Consider the following 21673-nt stretch of genomic DNA (forward strand, 5'->3'; position numbering starts at 1 on the left):
GATAAACCTCTACTTTCGTGTATAACTTTGAAACAAGGTATGGCAGTAGACATAATTTTGCAACCATGTATAAACCTTGTTAGTGCCATCACCCAGTGGAACTTGGCTATATGATAATGTGAAATGAGCACATTTGCAGCTGAAGTCCTGGCATGATAAAATGCTGCTTCCTTATACCTTGGACAGGTTACTTAAACCTCTTGAGCCTGGGTTTTTCATTTGTAAGATAGAGTTAATAATAGAATATTAAGAGGGCTCTAATTTTCTCATTGTATTGCCTTGAGACGAAAAGATAATATAACATGTGAAAGCGCATGTAAGCAGTGCGGCTTTGGTTACATGATTATGACTGCCATCACAGCTTTCTACTTGACCAGAGTTTCCTTCCCCACTCAGTCCATTTGCAATGGCTGTGTATTCCTCAAGGGAACATATTAATCATAACTTATTTTTATTAAATTATGGCATTATTTTCATTATGAATTATTTGAAATGTTGGATTTGTGAAAAATACAGTCAGCCATTCATATCTGTGGATTTCATATCCATGGATTCAACCAAGTGTGAATTAAAAATACTGTATTGGAAACGAAATGGATGGTTGTCTGCACTAAACATGTACAGACTATTTTTCTTACTATTATTACTAAACAATGCAATATAATGACTATTACATAGCATTTACGTTGTATTCCAAATTATATGTAATCTGGAAATAATTTAAAGTATATAGGAGAATATGCACAGGCTATATGCAAATACTGCTCCATTTTACGTAAGAAATTTGTATCTTACAGTTTTATAGAGTATTTGCAGATTTTGGCTTTGGAGAGGATTTGGAGCCAATCCTCTGTGGATACCTAGGGACAACTGTACATCTTTCAGAGTTTTGAAAGCAATCTGTATTACATCTCTAGAACACATCAATGTTTGCACTCAAATTGTGATTCGATTGAGAATGGCATTGGACAATATTTTTAGATAGTTAATTAGATTCTTATTTACAGAGATGAAACTTCAATCTTTAATCAGATTCTTGCCAAAAACAGATTTTTAACAGGGTAACTTTAGCTCACAGTTTTTGGAGTCTTGATTTTAAGTATCTTTTAGTTTCAGTGTGAATATCCCAGAGTCTCATTAACAAAAGAAAAATTCTCTGATTCTCCTTTTGCTCTCTAATGAAGCTTTCTAAATCTAAGCAGTCAAAGGTTTGCAATTTTAGCAAGATTTTATTTTTAATGTTGGGGGAAAATTAAAGTTACACTGAACAATTTTATTTTTTTCTGTCTTATTTAGGAGGGAGCGATAAAGCTAACATGCAGTGAAAATAAGTGGAATATCAGAGAGCTGTGGCTCTTCTCTTACTATAAAAAATGACTTCATTTGGTAATCATTGTGAGTTTTTACAATGGCAGAAGTTTACATTTCTAATACTGCAAGAATCATTAACAAGTTTTGTATTTTCTTTTTTTTTAAATTTGTATTTCACTGATTTAGAATTTTGTTTTTAATCCCTAAAGTGGCAAAAATAATCCTGGCCAATCCTCACTGCATTCAGAATGCAGTTTTTTGAAATGGATAGGAATGTGCCTTAGATGCACACTTCTTTTAGTGGGAGTTTTTAAAATGAAACCAGTCAAGCCCTATAAATCTGGAGCAGGAATTTTCCTCATGTTAGCATTGTGCCACGTTTCTGTGAACACGAGGAGACTAAACATGAAATAGACTTGTAATTGAACACATATCCAACAGTATAGGAAATATATATACCCAAATGAAAACTAAACTCTACCACATTACTTGCATAACGTTCATAGTGAACTAATCAAAGCCGGTAAGATGTTAAGAGAGTGTTAGAGTTAGAAGACCTTCCTTGATTTGTCAAGTTTGATAATCTCCATTTTTATGACAAGGACAAAAGCACAATGTTCTCTGAATATCAGTTTTCTCATTTGTGAAATGGGAGTGAAAATATTTTAGTGAGGAAATAATAATAAGGAAATGCATGTGCAAAATAATGAAATTGCCAACTATTATTGGTATTTGTTTCAGGCATAAATATGGTTTTGTTGCTTCTTTGATTTAAGCCCTTTGGTGGCTGTCTACTCAGTCTAGACTTTGACCCAAGCTCCTTAGCCTAACTTTCATGCTGTCAACTGGTCTCATGCTCCTACCTCACTCTTATTTCTCTCTAACTCTATATCCTGTGCTCTAGTCATTTGGGTTGACACCATTTCTCTGAATAAGCTTTGCCTTTATGTTTTCAAACTGTTCAATTTTGTCTAAAATGCTTTTAATGCATTGAAACCCCCACTCTTAGCCTATTTTCCTTTAGTTCTTCAGACTAAGTTACTTTTTTTTTTTTTTTAATTTTTAAAGACAGAGTCTCGCTCTGTCACCAGGCTGGACTGCAGTGGTGCAATCTTGGCTCACTGCAACCTCCGCCTCACGGGTTCAAGCGATTCTCCTGTCTCAGGTTTCCAAGTAGCTGAGACTACAGGCACGTGCCACCATACCCAGCTAATTTTTGTATTTTTAGTAGAGATGGGGTTTTACCATGTTGGCCAGGATGGTCTTGATCTCTTGACCTCATGGTCTGCCTGCCTCAGCCTCGTAAAGTGTTGGAATTACAGGAGTGAGCTACTGTGTCAGGCCTACTTTTTTTTTTTTTTTTTTTTTTTTTTTTTGAGATGAAGTCTTGTTCTGTCACCCAGATTGGAGTGTAATGGCCTGACCTTGGCTTACTATAACTACTGCCTCCTGGGTTCAAGCAATTCTCCTACCTCGGCCTCCCAAGTAGCTGGGACTACAGATACCTGCCATCATCCCAGGCTAACTTTTGTATTTTTAGTAGAGACAGGGTTTCAGCATGTTTGCCAGGCTGGTCTTGAATTTCTGACCTCAGATGATCTGCCTGCCTCAGCCTCCCAAAGTGCTGGTTTTACGGGCGTGAGCCACCGTGCCTGGCCTGAATTACTTCTTTTTTCATCTGAGTTCTAAGAGCAGTCATCACAAGCCACTTGTCATTAGTGGTAACTGTATTCTTCCTTTGGATAGACTAGGAGCACCTTGAGGGTCAGATTCTGTCTTGTATATTTTGGTACAGCCCACAATATCTACTGCTTCTCTATATGAAAGGGATATTTATTTAATGGGATCATACTATGGATTGTATATGTAAGCTGGTTTTTAAAATGTAATAATGGACTGAATACTTAAGTAAGCAGAGAGAATGTATACATGTTTTCACTTAATATAATCTTAAATATGTCTATTACATTAAACTTTTTGCCTTATCAAAGAGAACATATAAGATATAAAGAGATAGAAAAATAATCTTTATCTGTTTTGTTTGAGACTTTTCAGTAAATGGAAAATTATTAAGTTATAATGCATCGCTGTAAAGAGCAAAGCTGTACCCTTCTGAGTCAGGAATGCAGAGAAATAGGACTTAACATGCCTTCTGTTAAGTGTGTATACATTTAAAATAGGCAAATCTACAGGCTTTTAAAAATTTACTTGTGTGAAAAATGAGATCCCTGAGACCATGCAGTGATGAAAGAGATCGGATATCCAGCAGTACCCAAACAACTGTCATCTTCAGGAGTGCAAGTTAGAGGGATTTGGTGACAGTGTCGTTTCAGAGAAATAGAAAGGGAAGAATATCTGATTCTAGATTAGGCAAGGATTAGCAAACCTTTTTTATAGAGGGCCAAATAGTAAATATTTTAGATTTTGTGGGTCATACAGTGCCTGGAACAGGCTAAAAGCAACCATAGACAATATGTAAGTGAGTGAGCATGGCTGTGTTTCAATAACACTTTATTAATAAAATGGATTGTAAACTGCATCTGGCTCATGGAGCATAGTGTGTTGACCCTTGTCTTAGATAATCCATTATTTGTCATTGATATTATCACTATTTTAAAAAGTCATTTTTCAACTACATTGTTTTATGTAACACAAATTAATACATTATCAAAAATAATCACATTAAATACAATTTGGGGAACTTTAAAAGGAACACAACATTCAAAGATAAGCTGAGAAAAAATAGATTTTTATCATTAACTGCCCATAAAAGTTAAATAAAGGAATTAGCCTATCTTGACTCATTAGCAAAATATTTTTTAAACTGTGTTTCATTGACTGCTTGTGAACTTTAAGATGTTAATAAATGCTCTGAGAAAAAAAGAAAAAGTGTTCTACTGTCACATAAATTTGTGAAATTCTGGATTAAATACAATTTAGTATTAATAGTAGTAAAAATTTCAGGTAGCTTTTATAAATCTTGTGGCACATGCCAAGTACTGCCTAATATTATCTCTATTTTATAGAAGTGTACACGGAGACATAAAGAGGTAAGGTAATGTGTGCCTAGGTCACTTGGCTGGTAAGTGGTAGGGCCTGCTTTGAAATCCAGTTTTCACCATCCTTTGAGCTCTCAGCAGTTGAACTATACACACTAACTCTCAAACAAACCTACCTTTCAATATGCTTAAGCAGTCTCAGTATACTAGCGTGTACTGCACATTTCCAAGAGAGGTTAAAGGATGCATCATTTCTGAAGTTTATTTGATGATGATAATTGAATTCCTATGTGATTCCTTACTGAGAATCACATAGGATGCTAGTATTCCTTAGAAAACAGACTAGAAAAGGCTGAATTATAGTGATTCCCAAACCCAGCTGCGTATTATAATAATCTGGGAAACTTTAGAATAACATAGATTTAAATGATTTAAATTGGAATTTAAGATAGAAAGGTCAAGGAATCTGAATTTTTGCAACATTCCTTCCTTAGGTGGTATGGATCATCAGCCAGTTTAGAGATTTTTGTTGTTGTTGTTCTAATGCCACAGAATGATAGATTTTTGCATATACCATCTATTTTGCACACTCCATTCCTGCCATCTAGTGAGAGGTGAGAGTTTGCTAAGCGAAAAAAAAAAATGGATCCTCATTTTCTAAAACCATCAAAATACATGAGTAAGCACAGCTGATTTTGCTCCTTTGTTACTTCCTAGTGTAAAGTAGTCTCAGTGAAAATAAATAGGTAATGTTTAATGTAATATATCTTAATTATATTTTGACCTATATTGTTTGGCTTAATTACATAATTTCTCTGTTTTAGACAAAGGGCCCCATTTTTATTACAGCCTTTGGAAACTTAGGCTGGTTTCACAAATTGTACTCAATCTGTATCTAAGACTGATTTTTGATGTGCCAATATTTTATTCTTCATGTCTACTTGTAACTCTGTGTTGTCATGGTGATAGGTCCTGATATCTCATTTCTATAGACAATTGGCTGAGATAAATCATTGCATCCAACATATTTATTGGAAAAGAAGATGCAAACGAGCTGGCATTTTTCTGTTAAAACTGAAGGTAGTAAATATAGGAAAAAGATCACAGAAAAGTGACATATTAATATTGCTTTTGCAAATAATGAGCTGTGCCATTATGGTGTTATCACTAAGTTTCTGTTAGTCATTTTTTAAATCATCTTTAAAATAAGGGAGTTGGATAAAATAATTTCAAAGTTCTGTTTCAGATCTAAAATTTTATGGCCAGCACTCAAAAGTAGAAAGGACCTAGACTATAAGAAAAAACCATAATGCCTGCCTTTTTACAAATAGAATAATTTATATAAACTCAAATATCAGGAATAAAATCCCAAACCAAGATGTAACAATGGTAGTGAAAGGTAAATCCTAAAATGAAAAACATTTCAAAACTCCAACCCAATAATATTTAATTAAAAAAAAAACTTTTGAGCAGTGGTAGTTGTTAGTTATAAATTGATATGTAATACTATTAACTTCAAAACTATTTATTCTTCATAAGACATATATGGTCTCATTGTATCAATTTTACAGATAGAGTAAAACTATACTGTGTTTTGTTCATAGCTATGTGGCATAATAGGGAGAAAATTAAGTGTATGTTTAGTGCATGTTTATACACTGTAGACAACTTTATACAGCCATAGAATAATGTCATCTGAAAACTTTCTCAGCAGCTGAAAGATCTTTCTTGTCACTTTAGTACTTTATTCACTCTTTCCATGATGTCATTAAATCTTTGCAAAGACGGCTTTATTGTGAGATACTCCACGGCAGGCTAGAGGCGAGGAAATCAACAATGGAAGCGTATGAAGCTGAAATGACTGATGTTAATCAGTAGTGATGATAAAACCCAAAGTACAGACTAAAATAAGCCAGTTCCCAATTAATAATGCCTATTGTTTGAGAAAGCAAAGACATTGATCACTTCAAATCACCTCTTAGTTATTTGTTTCAAATGCTTCCCTAAAAGACAACTTAAAAATATACCAATAGGTTTTTCTTGTGCTGTCCTTCATAAAACACACTGCTTGGTGTATAAATCTAGCAGTAGGATAACAACAAAAAAGCGAAAATATGTTCATGGCGATTAAGAAGTAGGAACAAAAGATTTAACTAATCTTAAGATTTTCTTAAAGTAAGAACACTCTTGCTTCCTCCAATTTAACACACATACACACACATGCACGCATGCGCACACACAATGTATGTATGGAGCATTTAAAATCTAGATCATATCAATTATAAATTAATCTGCAAAACTGTCCAAATATACGTAGGCCTGTGTTATGAAATAAAATATAGGAAACAGAAAAAAATTATGCTTGTTAATATCACCCTATTAACCAGTTCTGTCTTTTGGTGAGGAAAACAGTTAAAAATAGGCAAATTTTTAACATATCCAAAATCTTGCACAGTTGGAGTTAAAATTTAGAAGGGAGACTACCAGGTCATTCTTTTTTTTCAGCTTCATCTTCTCTCAATATTGTGAGTAGGGAGTGGGCAACTGTGTCAGTAAACTACTGATAGCTGACCTCTAGTCTGGGGTAGTCACTAACACTGACAAGCTTTATAAATCTCAGATGTGGCTGCAAATCAACGCCGATCTCCCAGTGTGTACAGGGCACAGATGCCCAGTCACAAATCTCGGTAGCCATGCTTGTCACACAGTTATCACTATTAACAGCAGCATCTTCCAGTATGAAGGACAGCAATAAATACTGGTAAGTGAGGATGAAAAATTACTCATATATAGCTAACAAAAGGATTAGCTGATGACCATCAATTCTCTTAAAATGTAAAGCAAGAGACTCATTCTGACTGTAGATGAGCTGTTTCACTCCTTTGGGAATTAATTTGGAAGCCATTTATTCTTATAATTCTACTCTATTTTAGAAAGTAATATGAAAAGGATAACATTCAGTTATCAAAGGAATTTTTAAAAAATAAATTATTTTAAAAATTTGATTTCTTTCCTAGCTTTCATGTACTCCTGTGAGTGCAAAAACCTTTTAGTGTACTTCTGTGAATGCAAAAAGTGTGCAATGAACATTATAAATTTTTTAATAAAATTGACTTCTAATTTCTGAAATGAAATTACTCGGAGAGTGTAAAAATTAGGTAAAGGTTCCCTGGCTACTTACAAAGATGGGAATTCCCCACCAAGAATATCCACTTTGAACCCATTCATTCTGCATGCTGAGGCTGAACCTCAGATAAGCAGGAGTAAGGACTCAGTTGCTGTTATTTTGCAGCAACTTGAAAGGAAAAGGCATTCCTTAACTCACTCAAAGCCATTTTAATGGTAAAAGCCACAATATGCTCTGCAAAACAGAAACTGAATTTTGCAGAGCCAATAAGTATGGAATTAATCTTCTCAACCTCTTGACAAAGATCCCCAATTATCTTTGCTGCATGAAATCATGATGCTTTCTAGTACATTCTTGGGATAGTATCTAGCACTTTGGAAGGCCAAGGCGGGTAGATTGCCTGAGCTCAGTAGTTCGAGACCAGCCTTGAAGGCAACATGGTGAAACCCCATCTCTACTAAAATACAAAAAAAATTAGCTGGGCGTTGTGGCTTGTGCCTGTAGTCCCAGCTACTCAGGAGGCTGAGGCAGGAGAATTGCTTGAATCCGGGAGGCGGAGGTTGCAGTGAGCTGAGATCACACCACTGAATTCTAGCCAGGGCAACAGAGTGATATTCCGAAAAAAACAAAACAAAACAAAAAAACCCTGGTGATTCCACTACCCATTTTTTGAGAATTTAGAAACCCTCTTTGGATAAAATTCCTTAAAAACCCCACCTGTATTCTTGAAATCCACTGATTCCTCTATTATTAAAATAAATACAACCTTATACTTCGGAAAGGTATGTACAAAATGGAGTAGATACCTTTTTGTACCCGTTTGCTTTGTGTAAACATCTTAGTTCCTGTGATTTTCATAGACACTGGTGCAGTGGCAGGTGGATAGCTGGGTAGGGGGCAGTGAATTACCTGTCATTCCCCTCAACTGAGATATCTCTATAGCCTCTGGTTTTCTATTCTTTCATAAATCTGGTCCTCAGCTCCTAGAACATGCTTGCCTTCCATTTATTTCTCCATATTAAAAAACAACCAGATAGCAAATGACTTTCCCAAACCTGAATTAAAAAATTCTTCCTACTCAAACATTTTTACAGATTTAATTTTACAATATTGGGCATTAATGGTGGGGCACCTATGAATGAGAGGGTTGAAAAATTTATCTCTGTATAAATATACCCATTAAAGGGCAAATCGATTCCAAATGCAGACTGGCATCAACATTTTTTATTAGTGCAATGATTTGGCAAAATAATCTCACTGCTTAATTTTCTGTCTTTTTTTTTTTAATTTTAAGTTCTGGGGTACATGTGCAGAACGTGCAGGTTTGTTACATAGGTATACACGTGTCATGGCGGTTTGCTGCATCCATGCTTCTGTCATCTACATTAGGTATTTCTCCTAATGTTATCCCTCCCCAATCCCCCCAACCCCCTACTCTCCCTCCCCTAGCTCCCCATCCCCCCAACCCCCAACAGGCCCTGGTGTGTGATGTTCCCTTCCCTGTGTCCATGTGTTCTCATTGTTCATCACTCACTTATGAGTGAGAATGCAGTGTTTGGTTTTCTGCTCTTGTGTCTTTTTTTTTTTTTTGAGACTGAGTCTCCCTCTATTGTCCAGGCTGGAGTGCAGTGGCATGATCTCCACTCACTACAGCCTCTGCCTCCTGGGTTCAAGCGATTCTCCTGCCTCAGCCTCCCGAGGAGCTGGGACTGTAGGCACCTGCCACCATGCTCCAATAATTTTTGTATTTTTAGTAAAGGCAGGGTTTCACTATGTTGGCCAGGTGGGTCCTCTTTTATTCCCTTGAGATTTAAGTGTTAAGTACAAAATTTAGGGCAAAAACTCGGCATCCTAACGCAGCATAAAAACATGCTCATTTTTTATAAAAGGAAAAACAAACCTATAAGATGTTCACCTTGAAAAAATATTCACACTGCACTTTCAAATATGAAATTCAGAGACCTAACCCACTGTCTTTGGCCCATAGTGGGAAAGGCACAAAGGTCAGTGTCAGCAGGGAAGAGCAGATTTTGGGTAAATCCAAATCCTGAATTAGGAACACGGGGAATTGACTGCAGAAAATCACTTTAAAATGAAACAAGCTATGCAAAAGCTGAAAGATTTCTTTCAGCTGCAGGTAGTATAACCTTCAGTGTATGACCTACAACTAAATCAGTACAAATTTTAAAGTATAAAGACATAGTCAAAAAGCCTAATTCTAGCAGAATCAGAGTTATAAAAATACTGAGTTTCCTTTGAGAAACTCAGCGTAAGATAGTTAAGCCTACATTTTCAATAAACTTTTTCTGGTAGAAACTGCTATTATAATTTATTATTTATAAGCTTTATTTCTTAAAAAGTAGGTTCCAGTGTCATATTGCCTGGATGCACATAAAAGAAAGATGAGAGAACCTACTATACAATGACCTTTATCTTAATACAATATTACCAGAACACTGGAGAATTTAGAGTTTTCAGAAACAGTAGAGATAAATTCATTTTCAAAGCTTGCATCAATAAATGAAATAAAAAAACCACAACCTTTATAAATGATATTATTTTTCCGATCAGGTGACACGTGGATCAATTTAGATGTGAATTTGGTGATCAGAAAATATTGAAGTGTGACTTATGGTTTGCAACTACATAAAGTGAGACAGTACAGCCAAAATACCAGGTAGTCATTGCAAAGCTGGGATGGAGACAGAATCCAAGACAAGCCTTGGTTAGGAAGGGGTTGAGAGAGGAAGAAAGTAAAGGCGGATGAAAATAGGCATTCCCATCATAAGAGAACAACGTATGCTATCTTAACTGCCCAAAGACCATTTTTTTGTCAGGTCCCAGTGCTTCTTTAACTAATTTAAATGAAGAGATCAACACATAAACAGAAACTAAATCATTTTAAAGAGATTCTAACTTCTTTATCCTGTAAGTTGAATTATAATTTGACCTGATATGCTATTCATCCAAAAATGTATGGAGTGACTGTTACGTAGGTCATATGGTGCGGGGAATAGAGGGGGAGGAAGAAAGAAAGCAGTGTCCTTAGCCTCAAAGGGTTCAATGACTAATGGAAGAGACAAGTAGTTTCACATTATATTATTTCACATTATATTTTATATAATTTAATATCATTATAGTGTGATATATTGCATTATTGTGGGATAGAGCAGTAGAAGTGGTGAGGAGCTTAGATTCTGCAGCCAAGCTGCCTGGCTTGGAGTCCTACTTTTTCCTCTTTCCAGCTGTGTGGTCTTGGACAAGTTACTTACACTCTGCTGCTTCAGTTTTCTTATCTGTAAAACAGTGCTAATAAAAGTATAATTCTCACAGTGTTATTACAAAATAAAATGTGTTAGAATATACATAAAGCTCTTCACAGTATCAGACAACAATTACTGTTCTCGATGATGTGTACCGCAGGCTGTGGGAACATATGGGAGAGGAGTGATACGGTGTGAGAAATAAGAGGTAGGACAGACAGAAAGGGGTTTCCAGTTGAAATGAGATTTAAATGGAGCCTTGAAGTGGTCTAGTAGGATTTAAAGAGGGGAGCCATGTTGAAAAAGTGTTCCATACTGTGGAACAGCAGTGCAAACACACAAGGAAGAAAAGTCGCCAAGAGTAGGAAGAATTTGGAGAGGCCAATGAGTAGAATCTAGGCTATAGCAGGGGAATTAGATTTTACCCTGAAAACTGTCCTGAATGTCTTTGTCCTTGTGTATCTCATTTTTTTTTTTCTGTAACAGACTTCCTTCCTCCACTATTAGTTTCCCTTTACTTCAATTCTGAGCTTGGATGTAGGACATTGTTTTTTATTTATGTGTAACTAGGTCATCTCTGTGCACAACAATCTGCATTTTATTTCCTGTTATTCTTAAGATGAATCTAGATATTTGGCCCAGTACTCAAGGCCCTTCCATCCACTGTCCACCATTACATATCTGAATTTACTTCTTATTAGGATAGCATTTTAGTAATTATCTAGCTTCCAGTCATTCCCATCTCCCTCCTCTTTGCAGGTTGTATTTATTCCAATCTCTGATATTGCTCTGGCAGTTTCCTCTTTGGAATTTAAACCTTCCCAGGTCAATTTCAAGTACTTCTTGAAGAACAGGCAACTCTACAGGGTGTATAGGGTGAGCATCCTGAAGAAAAATCTCTTGCTTAACCAAGCCTTATACCACGTTGATAAGCTTCTGACACCACAGTCTCTTGGGAGTTATACTGGGTCTTCATAATAATATACTTAACTTTTAACTGCTTTTTCCTACCTTCTCTCTTCACATTGATCATGTCTTTCTTGTGAGCAGAAATTTTGGCTTCTAGATATCCTACTTTCAAATATAAATATTTCCATAGTACCTTATCTATTGAACAGCCTGATAAATTCTTATTGGGTGATTACGTTGTATATAAAAATATCTCGATACAGCTTCCATAATAACATATCAACATTATTATATGAAAGTTTTACCATCTTTCATAATTAATTACTTGTTCCTTGCAAGCTGAGTTGGAAGAGAATCAAGATGGCCGATCATGGCTAATATTTACTTAGAGTTATATGGTTCATATGGATAAGTAGAGAATTTTAAAAAGGTATTAGAATTCTTCATTTGAAAGTCTTTTAAAGTTTAACTTTCATTATAAAATGTAGGCAAAGCCATAGAAGAATTTAGAATTTAGAGTAAATCCCTGGATATTAAAGTTAAGGAGGAGAGGACAATCATTTATTTAATACCTAATGTGTACCCATCATCACAAGGTTAGTGACTTCACAGAAATTATATAGTATTAAGTATTCCAACCTCTCCTCCTAAGGAAAGTGATTATTACAATGGCTATTTTATAGTCAATATCACTGTGGTTTCAAAAAGTTTAAGAACTCCATTCAAAAACTTATATCCAATTGATGAATTTGGGATTTGAATCCAGGTCTCAGACCTTAGTGTTTTGAGAGATTATATAGTATTATTAGAATGGGAGCATTTAGATATTAAAGTAAATAATTTGACAATTTTGGATAAGTAATTTAAACTTTCTTGGTTTCAGTTTCTCATTCTTATACATTTGTTTTATATAGTCTCTAAAGCTCTTCATGACTCAATTCTTGTAAAAAAAAAAAGGGTTATATCTGTCATTTTAAAAATCACATCAAAAAATTTATGACACAAAAAGTCAGGTGAAAAATTGCATATTAATGCATCATATATTAGGAAAGAATTGTTAGGGATTAATTGGATTACAGTAGGGTTATAACTAGAATGGGTACAGAAATTATTAACTTTTCCTTTAAATATCTCTGTATTGTTTGACATGGTAACATAGTTATTACCTTTGTAGTGAACTAAATCTAATAAATAGAGGGAAAACGATAGTGTTTTTAATAGTGCATTAATTAGACAATCTCTTTTTTTCTTTATTAAATACAGATTACCAAATTATATAAATCTCAAAAACTTCTATTTGTATTTTTGCTAGTTATGAAATGCTGTTCCTACAATACCTTTTTGTATTCTACTCTAGATATAAATGCATGTTAGAAAAGGGTGATACGGCTCCAGAACCATGTCTAGAATCAAATGTTTTGAGTACTCGTACTTACTTCCATTAAGATGAAATTAAAAATAGGTAATTCCAAAGTATATACAACATTTTAGAGATCATAAAACTATTAATAAATGTACTATATGCTCAACTATTATTTGGTGTCAACAATGATAATTTTATTAGACTCTCATGGTTTTAATTCTTAATTTTGTGTAATAAAATAATACATGAAAGACAAAAGTCAAAAATAACATGTCTAAGGAAGTTGAATGTCATAATTAAAATTTCCCTCATGTCCTAAGGAATCTAGTTTAAATAATTGGGTATTCTTGGGTAAATTAGAATTGGCTTGAACCCACAACCTGGAATGAACCAAATACAGTTAACTACAAATATACAGTTTGCTCTAATGATGATCAGTTGAAACTTTTTTTTTCTATGTACTGATTTCTGGCACCATTCGACTCTTGAGGAGAGAGAAGTTGGGCCAGTGCTAATAATGGAAATGTCTTCTCTCATGCATAGACACCCACACTGCAAACTACCTATATCTTCTTTTTCCTCTAAGGTCTGAGCACCTTTTCACAGAACGTGGTTAGATGAAATGGGAACATTTTATATGAAGCCATCAGTATGACGGACACTCCAAGGCACAAACTGCCATTACATTTAAGATGGACATTTTTCACGTATTTATACCTTCAGGGTTCAGATCAGGCTTATAGGATACCCCAATTAAAACTAGCCATTGGAGAAAAGAAAGTACAGTAAGAGATAAAAATGAACTCCAAGCTACTTTGAAAAGATGACACAAGCATAAGAGAAAAACTAAAAAATACCATATAGGCTGAAAAAGATTACAGTCTTTTTTACTACTCTTTACATGGATTGTGATAAAAGTTGAGCTCTCTGTGGAATCCAGTAAGTAAAAAATCTTAAGGGCAGAGAACAGAATGAAGATCTTGCTTGACAAAAAGTAGGCCAAGTGCATTTTCTTAATATGAAGACCACAGCTAAGAAGTGTGTCTCTGTAGCTTTTCCACACAATAAACACATAATTCTAGACTGTATCGTTAAATGACTTCAAATTAGGCTAATAAGCAACACACACACAAAAGACAATTTAAAAATTAATTTAAGAGACACATATACTATACACAAAATTGTTTCCCTCAGAAAACATATTTTGTAATAATAGAGAAGAAATGTTTAAGGGCAAAAATAAAAGGTGTTAGGCATACCCCAAATACTTCTGGGAAAAAAAAAGGTTATTGTGAAACTTAACAAATATGATCAACAAACCAACTGGCCATTTGTTGACCATGGCACTACTTATGCTAATTAGAATTGAATTGCTGTAATTTAAAGGGAAATTAAAAAGTACATTTTCCCAACTCTGGCTTTAATGTAGCAATTTACTAAGCACGTGGTATGAAAAGTTAATATTCAATAAATATGGAGGGTAACGCATACCTTAAATTCCTCCAAGATTTTGTAATTTTTCCCGTGATATTCACAGAAGTTTTTTACTTCTTTGCACTCAGGACAGCATCCATTGTGTTCCACTTTAGTACATTTTGGGTGAATTTTAGGGCATTCTGGTTGGTCGCAAACAGGTCCATCTAGAGCACAGACACACGGACAGTTGGAATGCCCAGGGAAAAATCGTTCTCCCAACTTGTATACAAAGCCGCTGTCATCGACACACCCTTTCCCTCGATAGTCATCAAAGATCAGATTGTCATTACTGGAGATCTGGTCACCTTCATCAGCAGGATAGTCTTCATGACTGATAGCAGCAGAGGTGACCAATCCAGGGATGACCAACAGAAGTATGCAAGCTTCATGAATATGAAGAGCCATCCCCCTCTTCAAAGACTTCTGGATGTGCTCCTAATATTAAATATACTCAGCTCCTTCCATGGGAATACAAGAGGGGTAGGCTGAAAATAAATGTTTAAAAAGAATAATTTGACATATATAAAGTGAAGATAGATTCATTTAAGTCTATGCTCCTAAACTGTTTGTTTGGGTTAGATTTGAAGACACTAAGACCTCAAATAGACTAAGTTCATGCAACTATCTATGCCTTACTGTGAAGTTTGGAGAGTTGATACTTGGCAATATATGCATTAAAATTTGTCCTTTTAGATTATTTTATATAGGAACCTTCAGCTTGAATTTTCCTTCTAAATTTCAAACATCTGGCTTTGTCAAAATTGCAAAGAAATGGTTTTACTGAGCCCCAAAAGGTGATTACAAGGAGTAACTTACGAATAGCTCAAGAATATTTGAACTCACATTTTCTGTTTTTCTTTAAACTGGACTAGTCAGTGATGGAACATATGTTATAATTATCTGTATCAACTCAAGAGGTTAATGAGAAAAAATCTAATTCTAAAAGAAAAAGAATAAACCAGCAGTTGAATGTAAATTATAATTAGGTTGGAGCTACTATAAAGGATTTCTTATTTATGCCCATAGCTGGAGAACAATGATGGTATCAACATCAGTTACGTGTTTCAGTGAACATGAATCTGGATTTTTGAAATATAGTTAATAACAAAAACAGCTTGACTATTCCCTAGCGATCAAGAGAAAGAAAACTTGAAATAATGAAATAAAATAATACAAGAGAAAATTTGAAATATTGAGATAAAATATAAGAGAATTCCATGTGCTTAAAAGAAATTGTTAGAAACAAATGTATTTGTATTCTTTTCCACATTATTTTACATAGGAAGTAAGCTCCTAGTGGGCAGGAGAGATCTATCTATAAATTTATTTCACAGTAACTTAAATCTAGTAGATACGTAGTATTATTTAAACATTTCAATATAATATAGTCACAATTTATGAGATCTTGAAAACATAACTCTTGAAATGTCAAAAATATTTGCATGTAGGAAATTTGCACAAAGATGTCAGCTTAAAACTGTTTATGGAAGTTGCTTAAAACAGTAATTAATGTTAACCATTCATAGAAAATATGCCTTATTAATTTTGTGACACTGACTCTTGTAAACTCCACTTAGCACTGGTAATTGATGTGAAGTGTTGGGAGTGGGCTCCTATTTAAATATTTAGAATGACTAACTCACACAGAGGCTGTGGGGAAACTGTGACTTTAGGGAGCAATAAATAAGGAAAATTGTTGTCAAATAGCTTATTTGTTTATTTAAATGTGATTGGCTTCATGCCAACATCACTAAGATTGTATATAGGACATTTTCAGGTCAGTTATAAATGTTATCCATTGGTTTATCTTCAGAATATATTAAGAGCAATGAAAACCATCTCTTTTTACTTTTACATATACAAATGATAATTTAAAATAAGATAAAGATGATATTAGGAAACTTCATAAACTATTATATTACATTTGCATTTTAAGGTAGATAGGCAAATTCTAGTAATAGTAAAATGGAAGGTAGTATGCCTTCTTTTCAGAGAGAAAGCTGATATTAGAATTCCTCTGATATCCTCTGATATTAGAATTCCCTTTGAGTAGGCAATAATAAAGCAGATGATTTCTTATAAAATATGTCAAAAATAATGAGTCATGACAGAACAAGAAAATGCAAACCTATAATTCTACTTGAGAATCTGGAAGCTCCCTTTGACAAAGCATTTTTTTCTCTCAAATTACTACAGAGATAACAAACATAACAGAAGCTTCTGAAAAAGCATAAATATAATTTACTAATTAAAGCAAGCATTTATAATCACATATTTACAAAGTTTACCTTAGAGGAAAAGAAAGCAACTGTGCTTCCTTATAATATTCCAGCAGTATCTGTCAATACATGCAAGATAAGCCATATAAAATACACATACGATTCTGCTTCAAAGGGACATAGACAGAAAATGATCTCTTTGTAAGCCACAGGTAGGCATTAATGTGTTAGGCTGTGGTAAATGTAAACTTAGAGGTAAAAATAGGAATGTAATGTCTACTTTATATCAACACTAAATATGTTTTTATTATATGAAATATATCTTAAAATCTGCATGGTAAAAAACAAGCTTTTATTTTTAATATAACTAAGTTCTTAGGCTATTTTTTTTTTAAAAAAAAGCCTTCTTCATAATTGAGCTGCCCTAGTACAATTTAAGACACTATGTATTTAAGAGAAGAAACATTGGAGACATCAAATATAATGTGTATCTGAAGATGTTTAATAAGAAAGCAAACACTGCTAAACTGAGGATCACTTCCCATCTTAACTTTCCCCCCCTCCCCATATTGCTACATATGATTTAAAATGACTGCATCTATTTCTTTGAGAAAACAAACATAACTCATATCATAAGATACACTTACCTAATCACTCTGGAGGTTAATGGTGGAGGTAGGGGTCACAGCCCAAAATGAACTAAAAGGTCAGGTATGTTTTAGGAAAGCAGTTCTTCTTTAATTACCCAAAGAATACATTTTTAGGCATGAATTAAAGGCAATCCATTCTCTCTACCTCCCATTTCAAAACACAGTAAAGAAGCAGTCTCCCGCCCTTCCAGAAAGAAACACAGCAGACACACATGAGAAATTTGCTTTGGACCGGTCTTCAGAATTCAAAGCAAGAAGCAATGCTGGTCCTGTAGAAATCCAGACCCCAGTAGCAGAATCATGTTGAACTTATTTTTAGCATTTTCTTAGATCCTTCTATGAAATTTCCCGGCTGATTACGCCTCCTCCACACATGAGTTCACTTACACAGTGTTTGCTACGGCAGTAGAGGTGATTTGGCTAGGCTCTGAGGATCACAAACAGCAACAGCATGCTGTAGCTTAAAGCCCACTCCGCTGGCAATACCGTCACCATCGTCCACAGTATGTTGCTTGAATCCCCTCTTACACGCCGGAGAATACTAACTGTGGACGTGAAGGAAAGGAGCAACTTTAGCTGGGTTTCTGCATCACTGAGAGCAGTTTGCAGATTGCTGATTTGGAGCTCATTCTGCCGGCAGCCGGGAATTCCTCAGCACCACGGACAGCGCCAACAACTGGCTTCTGAGCCCAGCTCTGTCGAAATCCCCGAGCTGCTTTAGACGAGGCTAGAGTGCTCTCCAAGCAGTCGCACTTTATACAGCGGATGCGTGCATCAGGAGGGGTAAAGGCATTCTATGTGAGAGATACTTATTTACATTGAAATTACAAATAAAATTTTTTTTCTGAAAAATTGTCATTATACCTAACGCATTTTGGATGGGCTGCAGAGATGAAAGTTCCGGGAGAGGCTTGCATTTAGATTTAAGCCATCTGCAGTCCCTGATTATTATTAATAGATAAAGCATAATCGTTGTCAAAGAATCTGTAAAAACGTATGCTCGTAGATTCTATTTGACCCTTTGGTAGGAGAAAGACTTGCCCGGTGCTGCATGATTAAACTTCAGGTCTTCCTGCAGCTTGGATCTGATTTTAAAAGAAAAAAAAAGTAGCCAGGTTTTCCTGCAGTTTGTTCTCTAACATTAAAAATCAATCTCCTGTAATTCATCTAGTCTGTCATTAGGCGTCATTGTAAAGCTGTTTCTTTCAAAACCCCTAGCAAAGATGCCGTGTCTCTAAATTCTGATCAAAACGAGAGAGAAAAAAGACCCCGACACAAATGAGTGAGCATAAAGTTATTTTTTTATTAGTAACAGTATAAGCACTAAAATATATGTCCAAAGCACGTTTTAAAGCAAACTGTAAATGTTACCTGCTGGCACATTTAACCAGTTATTTACTGGTTTGGGACTACAGGAGGCATTTTCAAGCCTTAAAGGGAATACCCTCCACAGCGGGATATGCTGACCGTCAAGACCACGTTTGAACTGTGCCCTCAGAGCCTCCAGAAAACAGAATCTCCCCGTCGTGAGAAAACACAACTGTGTGCGCCTCTCTTTCGTGGCCCAGCAATTTGTGAATCTGCCCAGATTTAAGATCTAGAAGATGGATAACACCATTGCCACTTGCCTGAGCTAATACTCGACCTGAGAGAGACAGAGAGGAGAGAGAGAATGAATCAAAGTTTTATTTCAGCGTTCACAGTTTATAAGCAATGAAGCATTCTATTTTCTTTCAATTATCATTCTGTGTTAGATGTCAGTTATTAAATATGAAGTAGCTCCTGTAGGTATAAGAAATACATTGAGTCAAAATCAAGACACATCAATCGTTAGATTATAACATTTTTGAATTGGGACATAAAGCCTAATGCTCTGTCTCCTTTATTTGCAGAGTTCCTCAAATGTCCTACTATTCTTTTTTATTTGTGATTAATAAAGCATTTTGAGGAGATGATTTTGAAAGCAACTATGCAAAGCAGCTTTCTTTTTCAAATAAATTATATGTTTAAAAGTTTTAAAAGGCATAGCTTTCAAAGTTTATGGAAAACACATATATCTGTATCTATATGGATAATTTATATTTTAAAATTTATATTCTTCTTTAAACTTACTTTTTATAATTATGTTAGTCATTACTTGCAACTTAATAATATACATTCCTGCTTTAAAAATTGTGATACTCATGAACTCAAAAATTTTTTTTTGTAGCTGAAGTGGAAATAAATACTTCCATTTAAAAAGGACTTGGGAGGTTTTACTGTAGCTTAGAATTCAAATTTTGTTAATTTTTTTTCTAAAAAAAATACAGCACAGGATATTTGCATAATTTTTGTACCATATATTTTATAGAGACTCATTTCCTCAAAGTGAAAACAAATCAGGGATCCAATTTTAATTAATATTTTTATTAAGGAAGTCCAGTAGCAAACTATCATGGGACTTGGAGGTAAGTAAAAGCAATAGAATGTGTTTACGTAAGCTCAGTACTTAGTGTAAATAAGTATGACATTAGTACTATCCATGGGAGTAGTTAATCACACTTAGAAGGCATATTATTGTTCCAGTAATAATATTTAAAATTTATTAAACTCTTTTAATGTGATAGATACCATATTTAGTGCTTGATATGGGTAATTCCATATGATCCTTACAACAATCAAATGATAAATAGTATTAACTTCTCTATGTAGGTGAAGAAACAGAGGCTTAGAAAGGCGAACTAATGACACCGTAGGTATAGAAGGAGCTAGCATTTAATCACAGCACTTCGAATCCAGAGCCTGGGCTTTTAAGCCATTATGTTTTCCATAGCCAGGATAGCATTGTTGCCAATGATGCCTTCTTGACAGATTTTAGGTAAGTGGTGTATTGTGAAAATAGCATTGGTCCATTTTATAATAAGAATTCTAAAATGATATCACCATAAAAGCTATAGTGTAATATTTAATCACAAATCTTACCCCCAATAATCATGAATACCTCTAAAACAGAGAAAAGTTATAAAAGTAAAGCTAACCATGATAAATACAGCCTATTTGTAAACCTTTATAACTACTGGGCTTCTTCATCTAGAACAAAGCCTGACACAGCAAAGATCCTTAGGATGGATTAGAGTGTCCAAAGAAGCAGATGTGAATATTTATTATAAACCCTCTTCCACTAAGTCTTTGCTGACAGAGGTATTACATATGGATTTCACTTACAACCTCACTCTATAGGCAGTTGCTGTTTGTGACTTTCCCAAGAATCAAATAACTTTTTTCCTTATAGTTTTTATACAACAGCTTAAAGGGGGGTAAATATTCTTTTCTATTTGTGAAACCAGACAACACCAAACAGAACCAAGTTCATAAAGAAAAAGAAAAATATTTAGCTTCAAATCATTATTCAAATCTGTGAAAATCACAATTGGAAATATTTATGAAGGCTCTGATAATTTCTGAAAGTTTGTTTAATAAAATACAGAAAATGATAGTATTGGAACCTAATGTTAATTCAACAGTACCATGCCTCAGGTGTTTCAAAAATTTGTTTTTTCGAGGATAGATCTGAGTCAGCAAATTTATTATGAGGTTTTTCAGGTTTACCTGAACTCATTTTCAGAAGATTGCAGGACTGAGTATGTATCATAACTAATAGCTAAAATTAGTATAAATTTATAAGCATGTTCAACTTCATTTAGAGTATATTGGATTATTACACTGCATATAATGTGTGACTTAAAAATTAGTTTTGCTGGGAACAGGGATACTAACCTCTTTCTAAGTTAGAAAATGTTCAAAATTACTTACCAGGTGGGTCAATTGCTATATTAGTACTTTAGTATCCAGTTGGTGTGAGAGAGAAGAGGTACTCTCAGAAACAAAAACAAAAATACCACAGTCTCATTGCTGGTAGCATCTCTACAAAGTGGAGTATTTGTAGAGAAAGTGCTTATGGAGAAGTGCATGGGTATCTTTTTAAATCTCCTGGTCATTGGCAATGAGAAACAAACCACACTGCAAATAACTTGTCATCTGAATGTCAGGGTCTTAATGATAAATTTATGGAGAATAGAAGATTTAACTATATCAGAACTTGGTCAATGGAATGAAAATATGGCAGAAAAACAATTTTTAATAGTGTCATGAGAATCTATGTGAAACCTGAACTAACGTTCACGTTAAAGTAAATCTGTCTCCTTAAAAATATAAAATTAAAATAAATTATAATTTATTTTTACTTTAAATTTTTTATTAAAATATTAAAAACAGAATATTGTCTTGTAATTTCTGAACAGATTATTAAAAATGTTATTTAGCATAGTGTTTTAACAAGAATAATTATAAAAATTTATAAATGCACACATTCCATAA

The 21673-nt window shown here is 34.4% G+C and overlaps 2 protein-coding genes across 2 annotated transcripts in view; both read right to left on the reverse strand.

Moving 5' to 3' along the window:
* VWC2L (von Willebrand factor C domain containing 2 like) overlaps nt 1–18072 on the reverse strand; it is a 177016-nt gene extending 158944 nt beyond the window's left edge. Inside the window, exons 1-2 of the mRNA XM_032277664.1 lie at nt 17315–18072; nt 14464–14933 (exon numbers count right to left, since the gene is read on the reverse strand). Of these exons, the coding sequence (XP_032133555.1) occupies nt 14464–14853 (390 nt within the window). The 5' untranslated portion in view covers nt 14854–14933; nt 17315–18072. The remainder of the gene's footprint in view (nt 1–14463; nt 14934–17314) is intronic.
* A 142-nt stretch (nt 18073–18214) lies between these two features.
* The window catches only part of SPAG16 (sperm associated antigen 16), an 818550-nt gene continuing 815091 nt past the window's right edge, over nt 18215–21673 (reverse strand). The window contains exon 7 of the mRNA XM_032277663.1: nt 18215–18962. Within this exon, the coding sequence (XP_032133554.1) occupies nt 18787–18962 (176 nt within the window). The 3' untranslated portion in view covers nt 18215–18786. The remainder of the gene's footprint in view (nt 18963–21673) is intronic.

Source organism: Sapajus apella, unplaced genomic scaffold (assembly GCF_009761245.1).
Source record: "Sapajus apella isolate SASKATOON/1434 unplaced genomic scaffold, GSC_monkey_1.0 scaffold10, whole genome shotgun sequence".
In the NCBI taxonomy this organism is placed as follows: Eukaryota; Metazoa; Chordata; class Mammalia; order Primates; family Cebidae; genus Sapajus; species Sapajus apella.